At 35.0% G+C, this 15,956-nt stretch overlaps 1 protein-coding gene across 5 annotated transcripts in view; it reads left to right on the plus strand.

Annotated features, from left to right (window-relative positions):
• Positions 1-15,956, plus strand: part of Msh3 (mutS homolog 3) — a 191,776-nt gene that overhangs the window by 588 nt on the left and 175,232 nt on the right. For 3 of the 5 annotated variants that reach the window (XM_078044414.1, XM_078044417.1, XM_078044423.1), the window contains exons 2-6: positions 1,644-1,764; positions 8,423-8,643; positions 10,899-11,093; positions 12,962-13,078; positions 13,484-13,601. In XM_078044414.1, coding sequence (XP_077900540.1) covers positions 1,644-1,764; positions 8,423-8,643; positions 10,899-11,093; positions 12,962-13,078; positions 13,484-13,601 — 772 coding nt within the window. The other 2 variants (XM_078044421.1, XM_078044420.1) reach the window with 2 other exon arrangements.

Genomic DNA, 15,956 nt, shown 5'->3' on the forward strand with positions numbered 1-15,956 from the left:
CGGAAGAGAACGGGAGAGGCGGGGCCGGGGAAGCAGAGGCTGGGAAAGCTCAGCTGAGTCCACGTCGTGGTGTGGCTGAGAGATTGCATTACCTCTTTTTTTTTTTTTTTTTCCATCACTTGTTTTGAGGGAATAGATTTGAGGCCAAGGTCCCTCTGGTTGTTAAGAGGAGACCTGAAGGGAATTTTCATTCTGACGAATGGAGAGTGCCAATTGGTCTGGCATACTTGTGTCTTTTAATTCTCCCTCTTTTCTTTCCTGGACTGATGTTTGTAAAGGGGCTTCTCTCCACACGTTTGGTTGGGTGACTTTAAGAAAGCTGCTCATATGTAGTTCTTAGGACTGAACAGCATTGCTGAATATTTCAAATCACTGTGGGCTGAAGCTGAGTAGTGGTCACGACCTTATAGTTCACGTCTTAATGTGTGACGTTCAATTTGGATGGATAAAATGTCTATAAATGCTAATGGTTAATCATTGGATACTTTGTTGCTTGCCAATCTTTTTTTAAATATTATTTTTTTAGTTATAGGTGAACACAGTATCATTAATTTATTTTTATGTGGTGCTGAGGATGGAACCCAGTGCAGCACCATGTTAAGCAAGCGCTGTGCCTCTGAGCCACAACCCCAGTCCCTGTTGCTTGCCAATCTTAAGTGAAATAAACTAAGATTTTTTTGTTTTGTCCTTCCTTCCTTCCTTCCTTCCTTCCTTCCTTCCTTCCTTCCTTCCTTCCTTCCTTCCTTCCCCTCCTTTCTTCCTTCCTTCCTTCCCCTCTTCCCCCTTCCCCTTCCCCCTTCCCTTTCCCCCCTTCCCCTTTTCCCCTTCCCCTCCCCCCTTCTCCTCCTCCTCTGGGCTTTCCCAAGAGGGAGTCTTCCCTAGGGTAGCCTGTATACTTCTCAAACTAAGGGTGTGTGGAAGGGGATTACAGACTGTATTTTAGTCACAAACCACATTTTAATGGAGTTACAACTAACCTGCTTTAAAAAGTTCTCTTCATTTACATTTCTTTCCTATAGTAATTGCTCCTCTCTTTTCCTTTTTTTTTTTTTTAAAGGATGACCTAATTTTCACGAATTCACCAAAATTTTATTTGCGTCTACCATTTAGAGACTATTTGGTGAAGGACTTAAATTTTTGTCAGGTTTCCTGCCAATAGATAGTTCATAGTCTTGTGGCAACTTTAATGGTGAACATATTGTATTTAAACAGGACATAGTTAAATAATGATTAGTATTTAAAAAGTGTTATTGTTTATTTAATCTTTGGCTCCTAATTTTGGCTTTGATAAGTACTATTTTATTTCTTAGGGGTATTTTATTTAACATGTAAGTGGGGTGAATCAGGTTTTATAATTTGAGATAAGTAAAGGCTGATTGAGTAAAGGAAGGTATTATATGGCTTAGTTTCATTTTTTCTAGCAGGACTAGAGGTTCTGAGGCTCATGACCTGCCAGTTTCCACCCTGTCTTTGATGGGGGTAAAAACAGTTAACTCAGGCCTTTCCAGAGCTAACAGAAATAATTCTATGAGGAATGGATTGCAGGGAAGTTGGTGTCATTCAGAAATAATGTTTAAATTACTTCATATACATCAAGCTTTCACAGAATAGATAACACCTCATTTTGTGACCTTTGTATGTAGGCTACAGAAGTTAACAAAGGAAAAAAAAGACCACTGGAGAAAGATGGGCCTGTTAAAAAGAAAGCAAAGAAAGTCCAAGAAAAGGAAGAAAGAAATGACTTGGTAATGCCTGGTAACCCTGGTGAGTCTGGGCAATGATTCTTCTCAGCAGTCATGGCTCTGATATTCTTGAGTTTTTCTGGACGGCAGAGAAAGCTCTTGGAGGGTTGAACCTTTGTTCTTTTTGGACAATGATCACTATTGTGCTTGAGTTTGTGGAGATATGTATAGGAGGTGAGGGGGACGGTGGAGGAGCTGGAGTTCTGCAATTTGGCTATAGTTCTCCCAACTTTCTCTTTTTTTCTACTCTAACCATTTTTGTCATGTTTTTAAAAATGAGATATTCTTGTTATAAAAATTTCAAACAGTACAGAAATTTGGATGGTAGACAGTGAAAGACCTTCCCTTTCAGTGAGGTCTACTGCTCATTGTTTGGGTACTGTGTGTTGTTCCAGATTTTTCTATATTTACGCACACATATGTGTGCACAACATAGACCCACAAATTAGTTAATTAGTAATAATTTCATAGTTTACATATTATATTATTAACAAGAAATGTTAATTAAACAAAACAAAACAGCATTGCTGAGCTTCTGGACTTCCAGAGGTGATTTTGGGTGTAGATGATTGAGTGAGCAGATTTTTTCTAGTTTTTGGCTCCAGAGATTTTGTGATAAGAAGAGACAGGAAATCCATCTTTATTTGTAATTCCCAGAACATAAAACAAACAAATTAACAAAAAGTCCCATTTCATTGAAGATAACTTGTCTATACCGCTAGAGATAATAAGTCGGATACTTATTTTTCCATATAAATGGTAAAACTTGGATTTAGGGCCAACATGAATAAGAACTAACTACAAAAATGGAGATGTATGACTAATGAGAAAAATATATCTGATAACATCTGATAATACCATAGTCCTTTTCTTTTCTGGAGGGGGCTCGAAAGAGGCATGACTTGACAGATTTGCCACTGGTTAATTTTGCATTTTCTGGGGCTCTTTGCCTTTTTTCTTTTTGTTTCATATGCTGTATATAGACCTGATTGTTCAGTTTTTCAGTAAATTCTATTAGCAGTGAGTGCTCTTTTTTTAAAGTCTGCTTTTATTCGAAAGCTTCTTGTAGCTCATTTATTCTTCCTAAAAACCTTGTTTTATTTTCTTTTATAGAGGAAAAGGTAGATGACTGGTGAGGAGAACTGAGGGCTGCCATAGTTAAGTGGCTTAACGGGGGCCACACAGGAAGGTTGAGATTGGAAATTGTTGAAATTAAAATGCTTGTCATTTGTAAATTCAGGGTTACCGGGGTTGTGACTCAGTGGTAGAGCGCTTGCCTAGCATGTGTGAGACACTGGGTTCAATCCCCAGCACCATGTAAAAATAAACAAAAAAAGAAAAAAGATATTGTCTCCATCTATAACTAAAAAAATATTTTTAAAAATTGGCATTCAGAAGGTGGGTATCTGTTCTGTCCCAGGGTGGTCGTCATCATCGTAGTCTTCTCCTCCTCCTCCTCCTCCTTCTCCTCCACGATCATTAAAATACAGTTCTCATACCATATAGTTCACCAATTTAATTACTTTTAAGTTGTTCCAAGATTTGTGCAAACATTATCAAAGTCAATTTTAGGGCCTTGGGATGTGACCAGTGGTAGAGAGTACTTGTGTAGCATGCATAAGGCCCTGGGTTTGATCCCTAGCACTGGGGCTGAAGGCTGTGGCAGGGAGTCAATTTTAGAACATTTTCATCATCCCAAAAGAAGACCTATACCCAGTCGCAGCTACCTTCTTTTCCTTGTAACACTCTCCAGCCCTAGGCAACCACTAATCTACTTTCTGCTGTAGATTTGTCTATTGAAATAATTTCATATAAATGGAATCATACATTTGTGGCTTGTTGTATATGGTTTATTTTCTTTAGTATCATATTTTCAAGGTTCATCTGTGTGGTAGCAGTACTTCATTCCTTTTTTAAAATTCATTTTTTTTTAAGTTGTAATAGACATAAAATTCACCATCAACCATTTCTAAGTGTGCAGTTTAGTGGTATTTAGTACAATTATATTGTTCTATCATCCCTACTATTCATCTCCAGAACTCTTTTTTCCTTTTGCATTTCTAAAACTCTACCCATTGAATAATAACTCCCATTCTCCCACCTCCAGTTCTGGCAGCTACCATTCTGCCACAACCTGCCAAGCATCAACAAAGGATCTTGAGTAGGGGTGACTAGAGATGGAGAAAAACACAAAGAAAAAGAAAACATTTTTAAGCAAAGCTTAAGGCCAGGTGGGACACTGCCCTCTAATGGAGGAACAGTGACCTGGAACTAGCTCTGCAAATTTATTATATAGGGTCTCATAATCAGGAAGTTAAACTATAGGGGCATTGTAAATTGTTCAAGGCTTCTGAGTTATCAAGAGGCTTCTTTGTGCACTAAAAAGTTACAGAGATAGAAACATTTTTATGACTATCCTGCTGCACCCAGGAAGCCCACTGTACTGGAACATCTGATAACTGTTAGCATCAGAGCCAAGTGTCAAGGCTGTTAACCTCTTTGCTTTTTGGCAAGAAATGTTTCCCAGGCTTGGCTTTTTCCAACACTGCAGGATCAGCCAATGACTATGGGTTCATCTGCTCTCCACACCATTCTACTTTCTGCCTCTATAATTTCGACTGCTCTAAACTACATTCATTCTTTTTATTTCTAGGTAATATGCAACTGTATAGATTCATCTCATTTCTTTTTATTTGTTCTTTTTAGATATTCATGACAGTAGAGTATATTTTGACATATTATACATACATGGAGTATAACTTTCCATTCTGTGGTTGTACATGATGTGGAATTACACTGGTCATGTATTCATATATGAACATAGGAAAGTTATGTCTCATTAATTCTACTGTGATTCTTATTCCCATCCCCCCTCCATTCCTCCATTCCCTTCATTCCTCTTTGTTTAATCCAGTGAACTTCTATTCTCCCTCCCCTTTTGTGTGTTAGCATCTGCATATCAGAGAGAACATTTGGCCCTTGGTTTTTAGGGATTGGCTTATATCAGATAGCATGATAGTCTCCAGTTTCATCCATTTACCAGCAAATGCCATAATTTTATTCTTTATGGCTAAGTAATATTCCATGTGTATAGATACCATATTTTCTTTGTCCATTCATCCGTTGAAGGGCATCTAGTTTGGTTCCATAGCTTAGCTATTGTGAGTTGAGCCGCTATAAACATTGATGTGGCCTCATCACTATAGTATGCTGATTTTAAGTTTTTTGGCTATATGCCAAGGAGTGGGATAACTGGGTCAAATGGTGGTTCCATTCCAAGTTTTCTGAGGACTCTCCATTACTGCTTTCCAAAGTGGTTGTACCAATTTGCAGTCCTACCAGCAATGTATGCGTGTACCTTTTTGGCCACATCCTTGCCAACATTTATTGTTACTTGTATTCTTTATAATTGCCGTTCTGACTGAAGTGAGATAAAATCTCAATGTAGTTTTAATTTGCATTTCTATAATTGCTAGGGATGTTGAATATTTTTTATATCCGCCTCATTTCTCAATTTTTCAATTTACAAGGTTTTTTTTTTTTTTTTTTTTTTGGTGCTGGAGATGGAACCTATGGCCTCATGCATGTTAAATCACATTCTTTACCACTGAGCCACATATCCAGTTTTTACAATTTTTTTTATTGGTTTTTTTTTTTTTTTTTTTTTAAATCTGGTTTCTACAGGAGAGGAAAACTTTGTATTCACAAGGAAACTTACATGCTTTTGAAAAGTGATTTTAGAATGTATTTTGGAAATCATGGAAATAATCAAAGGTAAAACATACCTTGGAAAATATACTAAAAAATATGCTTTTAAAATAAGAGAAATCATAGTAAACAAGGTAAAGTATATATTAAATAATTCATGTATTTAGAAGAAAGAGAGTCATCATGTCCAAGGATTTTTGATTTTTGGCATGTGACAATCTAGGTTTTTTTGGTTTGTTCATTTGTTTTGTTTTAATTATAGAGGGCCAATTTTCCTGTCCATTTTCTCTTGGCTAGGATTTTCTCATCATTATAGATTTCCACAGATTAGATTTTGTTGGGCCTTAGACCACTTTGAATTGATTTTTATCCTGCTTGAAGCTCATTTAAAGCTTCTTGGGTCTATGGGTTTAAAGCTGTCATCAAATTTGGAAAGCTCTTTTAGGCATTATTTTCTCAACTGCTTTTTTTCTATTTCCTTCCTCTCTATTCTTCTCAAAGTTTATTTCAGGGATGTTGAACTACTTGACATTGTCCCTGAAATCACTGAAGCTTTGTTTTCAGGTCTTATTTCTCCTCGTGTTTCATTTTGGATAGAATGCTTTCAAATTCAATGATCTTTTTTTCTGTAGCATCTAATCTTCTATAAAGCACTTTCAGTGAAATTTTTGTTTTAGATATTTTATTTTTTTTAAAAAATATTTATTCTTTAGTTTTCGGTGGACACAACATCTTTGTTTGTATGTGGTGCAAACAAACATACAAACAACATGCGTGCGAACCCGGGCCGCACGCATGCCAGGCGAGCATACTACCGCTTGAGCCACAGCCCTGTTTTAGATATTTTAGATGTTATCTCTGAAGTTCCTTTTTTTAAAAATAATATCTTCAATTTCTCTGTGTGAATTATATCTCAGTAAAACTATTAATAGAAAAAAAAGTATCCTTTTACCCCTCTTTTTGCTTATGTTTTTCTTTGCCTTCTCGTTATGTGGAGTGTATTTATAAAACATGTCTGTATATATTAATTTCATCATATCTGTCCTCTCTGGATCTGCATCATTGAACTGATTTTTGATACTTTTCACATGTCCAGGAATTGATTGGATCGTGGCTGTTTTGAATTCTTTATTATTTTCTACTGGATTTTGTACTTCTTTAGAGTGTTGTACTTTATTCTTGCAATTAGTTAACTTCCTCATGGGTCATTTTGATTGTTTTTAAATTTTGTCAGAGTATGTCTAGCACTAGGTGAGCCTGTCCCTAAAGCTTCACCTTTCTTGAATCAGAAGGGTTGCAAAGTAGCAGCAACATACCATAATGCGTATTTCCACCATACAGAGATAAAAGATACTAATAACGTTAAGACATAAGTAAAAATAAAATGTAATAAATCTTTTAGGAAGTGATGAAGTTTGAGTTTTACTCAATCACAAACATACACCATGCAGTAGAGCCTTAGTACTTCACTTCTGTTTTCAACACTTCAGCTAAAGATCCGTCTTTTGTTTTGCTTTGTGTTTTAAAAAACTACAACCCCAAGATTTTCACTGACCTACATTCTGGGAAAGTTTCTTTTTTTTTTTTTTTTAAAACTACAGGAGGGAAATCTGTGTACACACTTAAAATATGAAAGTTTTATACTTTCAGAAATGAACAGAATATCATTTGTGCCCTCAGAATGTTTTTGCTTTCATAGGAAGGGTAAAAGATGATAAATTCTTGCAACCCCATTTCCCTTATATTTGCTAATAGCTTACCTAATACTATTGCTTTAAATAGTGAAATAATATATTGTGGTATATGGTAAAGATCCAATAAATGATAGATCCCTTCTCTATGGATTGCTTGCTTATAAACAACTCCTGCTAGGCAGACTGTGTACTATATAAAAATTTGAGCTTCTTATAGGAATGTAAAAGAAAAATGATTCAAAGCTGGGAGAATTAGAGAATTTCATGGAAAAGATAGCTTTGAGATGGAACTTGAAGAATGAATACAATTTTGATACGTAGAAAGTATAGCATGTACAAAGCTTGGAAGCAGGAAAACAGGTGTTTAAGTGGGGTGATTGGATTTCCTTGGTGAACCCTTGATGTCATTATCTAAGACTTTCCCCTTAATCTGGTCAGATTCTTCAATTAGAAACCTCCTAGCTTCCTAGGTTCTGGAGAGGCTGGGGGTGTCAGCATTTAGTCAATGTACATTCCCATCACCCTTCTGAGTTGCTGCTCTATCAGCTATGCCTGTTTTGCCTTTCCAGAGCTATCTGCTGTCTGCTGCTGAGGTGAGGAAAAGATAGTTGCTTTTAACTTTGGAGTGTGTGTGGGGGTCTAGAAACCAAATTACTTGAAGTCAGTGCCTTTATTTTAGATCTTCCCATATTCCATTTCCACAGTTACTGGTGCCGTAATTCCCCAGTCTCTTGATCATTTTGTGTTGCAAATAGGATTGGTCCTTGGTTTTCTTAACTATTGACTTAGGACTTAGCTTGAGTTGGGTGGGCTGATTGATGAGAGCTCATCTATTTTCCCTTCTAGCTTCAGAGATTTCATTTGCAATTGTTGCCTCTCTTCTCCTGTCTGTCCTTAAATGTGAAAACAAACCAACAGATAAAAACCAGAATCAAACTGCAGTGTAGTTTTGCTTTCTTTGTCTCTCTCTTCTTTTGTTGTGCTGAGATAGAACCCAGGGCTTTGCATGTGAGCAGGAGAAGCAAGAGCTCTACCACTGAACTCTAGCCCCAGCTTGCTACTGTAGTTATTCAATGGAGTCTCAGCAGTGAGTGAAATCAGGTGTATGCTTGAATATGCCACCTTTACCCTGAACTTGATGTTCTTTATTCCTTTATTACATTATAGTTCAGTCCATTAATGGGAATCTCCCTTTTTAGAAAATTCTGTGTTTATTATAAGTTGACATAATGAGACCAAAATACCGTGGTTATATTTTCTTCTCATTTGTTTTCCAAGAGCCAAAAAAATGTCTGAGGACCAGGACTGTCTCAAAGTCTCTGGAAAAACTGAAAGAATTCTGCTGCGATTCTGCCGTTCCTCAAAATAGAGTCCAGATAGCACCTCTTCAAGAGAGGTTTGCAGTTCTACCAAAATGTACTGATTTTGAGGATATCAGTTTTCAACGTGCAAAGAATGCAATTTCTTCTGAAGATTCTAAATCCCAAGTGAACCAAAAGGTATGTAATTGTTATATAGATGTATTTCCAGTTACCCAGAACAGTAGGTTCTGAAATCCTTTAGTTTCTGTGGGTCACTGAGGACACTTGACTGATCATCTGAGTTACCTGACAGATCTTTTGTTTCACAGATATATTGAGAAACATAAGAAATTCTGACATATGGATATTCTAATTTGCTGTGTATTATGAGGGTTGAATTGGTTTGTGTTCAAACAAAACAAAACAAAAAATTAAAAGACTCCCAAATTATTTTGAGCCAATACTCTTTATTTTAGAACCTCCCTTATTCCACAGTCTCTGATTGTGATGTACTTACTGCCTGGATTAGGAACCACTGACTTGGGGGAATTTTTTAGATTATTGATACATGCATAGTTTTATTATAGTTCTCCTTAAAGTTTTCATGATTTGCATGGAAAATAATGTTGGGCAACATCTATCTATCTATCTATCAATGTTTTGAGGTTTCCAGTTGAAAGCTTGGCATGTATTATCTCTTTATTTAGAGATAAACCAAATAAGTATGTGTTTTTACTTCTTCTACTGTTTATTTTGTGACTTATTAATGGTTCCTATCATTGCAGAATCTGGTCTGGCACCATCATTGAAATCTATAATTCAGACGAATGGTTGACTTTCAACCTTAGCTTTACATTAGACTCATCTGGAGAAATTAAAAACAAAACAAAACAAAACAAAAATTGGTATTTAGAACCTTCCTTCAGAATCTTATTTATTTGGTCTTCACTGAGAATTGTGCATGGCTATTTTCTTAGAAGCTCTTATTTTAATGTGTAGACATAGTTGATGATCATTGAATTAGAGAAATGCTTTTTGAATTTGTATGTGTGTGTATATATGCATATAAATTTATTTATTAAAATTTTAATGAAATATATTTTTTCTTAGAAAAATGATTAGGACAATAGAATTTTGCTTACAGTTTTCCTTTCCCACAAAGTTCAGATCTATGGACTTCTGTCTCAAATGGGCTACTATAGGTCAAACTCACCTATCTTAGGTCATCAGAAAAGGAAAGAATGTTTTCTTTTCTATTACCTTTTAATATTGAGAAGCAGTTCACCATGGTATAGGGTGATCATTATGGATAGAAATCATAAAGTCTATGAAATCTCATTTTATTAATTGTAACATTTATCCTAGGGGCTCAGTAGAGCCTATCTTCTATTGCTTTGTACATAAAATGACCAACTTGATTTTTCTGTGAAATTAGAAATGATCAAATAGAAGGGTTATCTAGAAGCAATATAAGGACATTATTACAAGCAATAAGCTATTTGAGAGCTTGAAAAGACACAGATGAATGGTAAAAATCTACCAATTGAACATAATTGCCCAGTGGTCTAGGGATATTAATGAAGGGTCAACATGACTCTGGATAGGTTCTGAAATTTATTCTGATCACTCTGAATTGTCAAGACAAGGTTAAGTTGAGTTCAACATGCTGCCTCTGTGAATATTAAAGAAAATATAGTATATCTGAGAAATATTTCCACCCAAATCATATAAAAAATAAGTTGCTTAATAATCAAGTACTTAGATTTACTTGTTAGTATCCCACATGGAGGGAACTCCTCCCTCCACCCCACCCCCCAGAAGTCTGTCTTATTTAGTAAAAGAATAAGTTAAAAAAAATGAGAGCAACTTTTTTTCTAGGAAATATATTTTTGTAAGTATTAATTAACTTTTATATTATGTAGTATTCCTGGAATTTATGTAAGAGTCATAGAAACAAAATTGAAAATCCCTCAAAATGAAAAACAGTTGCATTCTCAGATGTTACGATGAGCTACATTTCTTTGGCCATTCCTCTCCACACCTTACCATCTTCCTATTGCGAATCTTTGCAAGTTTTCTGGGCTATGTTATTTAGATAGATTGAGTCTTTTTGAAATTAATGTCTTTCTGTGCCGTCCCAGCTAAGCTGTTTTTTTTTTTTTTTTTTCTTAAAAACATTTACTTGACATCCACAGAATACATGTTTCTGGGGTTTCTATTGATATGAGACTACACTTTTCTGTCCCTTCCTCTTTTTCTCACTAGTTTTTTAGGGCATATTTTTTATTGCAGTGGTCTAGGGATAATTTGCCTAAATACTACATTGTGTCTTGGGAAACCTTTCACTTAGATTTACCAACTATTAGCTTTTTGCTAATTTTGCATTTTTTTTCTCTGAGAATTTAGTATAATAGTTTATTCTTGTTAAACTATTTAAATTTTTTGGTTGCCAGGACAGTCAGTTTGGCCTATCACATAGGACTCACGAAAACTTACAGAAAACTTCTGATAAACCATCTAATAAACGATCGAAAAGCATCTATACACCATTAGAGTTGCAATATATAGAGATGAAACAGCAGCATAAAGATGCAATTTTGTGTGTGGAATGTGGATATAAGTATAGATTCTTTGGGGAAGATGCAGAGGTAAGTTGTTTTCATGTTTTTCTTGTTCGGCTTTAGATATTTTTCAATATTTTTGTTTTATTTCTTGACTTTGACTTTGTGAAAAGCTAATTTGATCAGTCACCCTTTAAAATGCTGTCATGTAAAATAAAACTCAAGCACAAGCAAAGTTGATGGAGCTAGACTTGTGGGGGAGAAATGAGGAGTCCCTACTGGAATGTTACTGTTTATTTTCTATGGTGCTAGGCCAATACTTTTCATCCATAAAAAGTTAATTAGATGAATCAATTGATGGATGAACCATTGCCAATGTGTTTTTTTTAAACTTTTTTTTTTTTTTTTTTAGTTGTCAGTGGATCTTTATTTTATTTATTTATAAATGGTGCTGACAATTGAATCTAGTACCTCACACATGGTAGGCAAAGTTTCTACCACTGAGCCACAACCCCAGCCCACAAATATGTTTTTTAGGAGAATCTCAAGCGAAAAACAATTTTTTTTTTTGAGATTTATGGAAGTTTTCCTTACCTTAATTAATGAATTTTCATAGCCAGATACAAAGTTAAGTTTCAATGAAAAGAGCACATTAATTCTGCCAACTACCCACAGGTCTTTGTGTCAGTCATCTTTCGATCTTAGCCTAAGCTGTGTCTCAATTTAACTTGGGGGTATTTGATATAGATCAAGAAGGTTTAAAGTGAATTTGCACATTCAACGGGCAAGTAGAGGGAAGCTTTTGCTGGAAGCGGTGGTTGATTGTCATGACTACATAGTCTCAGGCCTGGTTAGGTCATATAACATCAGAACATGATGATGTAGTACATCTGCCACCCCTTGGATGGGAAGAGAAGAGTTGGCCAATGTTTTCTTGTTCATGTTTTCTGAATCATGTTGTGGCAGAAAGGTGGTGTTCTCTAAGTTCCATTGTGTTCTGTGTTATGAAATAGTATTGACATATTTCCTGAGGTTAAGAACAGGTACGGGGGCTGGGATTGTGGCTTAGTGGTAGAGCCCTTTGCCCAGCATGTGTGAGGCACTGGGTTTGATTCTCACCACCACATTACAAATAAATAAAATTAAAAAATTCATCAACAACTAATAAAAATATTAAAAAAAGAACAGATACATAGCTGGCATCCTATAGATGAAGGAGAGAAAGAAACCATCTAGGTTAAATGGTAAATTTTTTGACCATAGATAGTAGAGGATGATATTTCCTTGTCTTCAGTGATGGGTGAATACAGTTTAGATGTGGGTTGGGGTAAAGGAGTGAAAGTACTGGAAGAGAGTTCCATGGCTCTATTTGGTGGTGTCTAAGTGTGTTCTGGAAGAAAGCAGGGAATCAGGGACTGCTTCCTGTTTTTGCATTTCTATCAACCATGCATCATTAATTAACTAACCAGTCTAGAGAGTTCTTCATGTCACTTATTAAAAGTTTCCTCTGTCCAAGTGGATTTATTATTTATGCATACTCTGTAGTATCTTCTAATCATCAGTTATTTGTATATGCCCTTTGCATAGAAAATTCTTATTCCTTTGGCCTCTTCCTTTTTATATTGAATAGTCCTTATGTAAAGACAGCTCAGTACTTTTAGGTTTTGGAACATCTAAGGACATAGAAAAAGAGTTGTCATTTTTTGGAGACATTTAGAGATACAGATTTTGGCCCTGATGTCAGGTGGTAGGTACTGCCAAAAAATATATGAGACCAGGGAATTTACATGGGGAGTTTCTTTCAAACTTTTTATTGATGTACCACACACTTAGAGAAGTACACAAATCCTAAGTGTATACCTTGATGAATTTTTAACAAACTGAACAAATCCCACATGGAATCTTGAAAAAGAAATTTATTAACATTCTTTCTTTTTTTTTTTTTTAAATATTAGATTGCTGCCCGGGAGCTGAATATTTATTGCCATTTAGATCACAACTTTATGACAGCAAGTATACCAACTCACAGACTATTTGTTCATGTACGCCGTCTTGTGGCTAAAGGATATAAGGTCAGCTTTGATTTTTAACTTCAAGGGAGAAGGGAGGGAGATTCTCTTCCAGGGAGTGAAAACATGCCTTTAAAGTAACAGGCAGGCTTTAATGAGTTTTAGAATTTGGCATTTGAAGAAATGAAAAATGTTTCATAATTATTAATGTACCTTGATTTTTAAGAGCATATTGTTAGGTATTTACAGAAAAAAATTTTAAGACTCAGTAACAGAGTGCTTCTTAGTGATTTGTGTACACTAGTCAGCTGCTCATGGTCCTTGTTGCTTAAACCTTATATCTGGACACTGTGGACTAATTCACTTATTTTAAGTGTTTTCAGAATTAATATTTAAACATTTTGAAATGAGTTTGTTAGATTGGTTTTTCATCAGATTTGATATTAAATATCTCTTACTTTGTTGAAGGTGGGAGTTGTAAAGCAAACTGAAACTGCAGCATTAAAGGCTATTGGAGACAACAAAAGTTCTCTCTTTTCCCGGAAACTGACTGCTCTTTATACAAAGTCCACACTCATTGGAGAAGATATCCTTTTCGAATAGTAATTTTTCTCTTAGTTGTTACAAGTGCTTTGTTTTAAGGTGACATTTTAAAAAAAGTCCTTTGGGAACCTTTTTGATGAGGTGAGGTGGTACAGTTACTTGAATCCTTGGATAGTGCACTAATGAAGAGGAAGGATTGATAGTAACTAGAAACAAACATTTTCAAATGTCATAGTGAAATACAAATTCATCATATACTAAGAGCAAGAAGAAGTGAACCTAATAAATGATAATGTCAAGTTAGCAATTGATTTGAAATTGTGTGTTTTCTTGGATCATTTGTAGACAAAAGGTTAGGTGTTTAGGGGCTATACGTTCCTTAGGATCTTCCTACTTTGAGACCTGAAAAATAATAACTTAGTAACTTAATGTGGAAAGAAAACTACGAAGTCAAAATTAAAATACACTTAAATGCTTATAAAATATAATATAGGCCATCTTCATTAATTGTTAATTCGTGAAGATTTTATTGCTTTTGAAAATGGATTGTGGGTAAAACTTTATTACTTTGCAGAAATCTTCAGTATGCCCAATGATTGCTGCCAAATTTATAGATTTTCATAAATTTGTTGTGTTAATTGAAGCAAAGTAATTTTAAAAGCAAAGTCATAAAATTCTGTTTTTAAAGCCAAATAGTTGTATATAAAATAAGGTGAGGGTGCATTTAATAATGTTTACTTAGGTTGGGTCTCTTATAATAAAATAATCTAGGGATAAAGAAGGCCTTAAATCATGTGCTAAAGTATTTCTTTTATGGTTTATTACAAATCTGCATACTTAGAGGCCTCTTAGTTTCTATGCAAATTCTGAGGATTATTTTGTTGTTTAAGATCACAAATAGTGAATAACTGTCATTCGGAGCAAACTCTAAACCATTTGCATCCCTTTGGTTGTTCTAATCTGATCAGGCTGTAAAAACATGGTAGTTTATTTTTTTCTTTTTTACCTAAGCTAAGTCTCCTACTTGAAACCCATTCGTAAAAGAGTATCCTTCCCTGCTTCACATCTGCTATGCGTATGGCTCTTTTTTTTAAAAATAACTTTTTAAAAATGAGTGCAATGGAATGTTACTCAGCATTAAAGGAGAATAAAATTATTGCATTTGCAGATCAATGGACAGAGTTGGAGAATATCATGCTAAGTGAAATAAGTCAATCCAAAAAAAAAAACAGGGACTGAATGTTTTCTCTGATAAGTGGATACTAATCCATAATGGGAGGGGGGCACGTGATGGAATGAGTTGGAGGAACTTTGGATGGAGCAAAGTGGAGGGAGGGAATGGAGCAAGGGGATAGGAAAGATGGTGGAATGAGACAGACATCATTACCCTACTTCTTGTGCAACCAGAGAAGTGAGAAATTATGCTCCGTTAACAATGAATTGAAGAGCTTTCTACTGTCAGGTATGATTGATTAGAATAAATAAAAAAATTAGTGTGTTATGAACATACAGAAAGGCAAAATTCACTGTGGTGTATTCATATATGTACATAGGAAAGTTTGATCATGCTCATTCCACTATGCTTCTCTTTTCCCATCCTTTTACCTTCCCCCTAAATTTCATTTCTCCACACCATCAATCTCTCTTCTATTTTTATGGGATTCCCCTTGCCCTTGCTCCCCACTCTCCGTATATTTTGATCTAGTTTCCATTAAAAAAAAAAAATTGAATCCTTGACTTTCTAGGTCTGGCTTAATTCACTTGGCATAATGTTTTCTAGTTCCATCCATTTACCAGCAAATGCCATAAATTCATTATTCTTTATGGCTGAGTAAAACTCTATTGTATATATATACTATTTGTTCTTTATCAATTTCTGTTGATGGGCACCTAGACTGGTTCCATAGCTTGACTATTGTGAATTGCACCTCTAAAAACATTGATGTGGCTGCATTCTTATATTTTGCGGATTTTAGATCTTTTGAACATATACCAAGGAGTGGGATAGCTAGGTGTTATGGTGATTTCTTCCTAGTTTTTTGAGGCATCTCCATACTGCTTTCCATGGTGGTTGCACTATTTTGAGTCCCACCAACAATATATGAATGTACCTTTTCCCCTATCTCCTCACCAATATTTATTGCTATTTGTTATCTTGATAATTGCTATTCTGAATGGAATGAGATGAAATCTCCATGTTGTTTTAATTTGCATTTCCCTATATATATTTGCATTTGCTATATATGTTGACCATTTTTTCATATATTTCTTGGCCATTTGTATTTCTTCTTTTGAGAAATATCTGTTTAGTTCTTTTGCCCATTTATTTATTGGGTTATTTGTTTTTTTGATGTTAAGTTTATATATATATATATATATATATATAAATATATATATA

The sequence above is a fragment of the Ictidomys tridecemlineatus genome, chromosome 1 (genome assembly GCF_052094955.1).
Source record: "Ictidomys tridecemlineatus isolate mIctTri1 chromosome 1, mIctTri1.hap1, whole genome shotgun sequence".
Taxonomy (NCBI): domain Eukaryota; kingdom Metazoa; phylum Chordata; class Mammalia; order Rodentia; family Sciuridae; genus Ictidomys; species Ictidomys tridecemlineatus.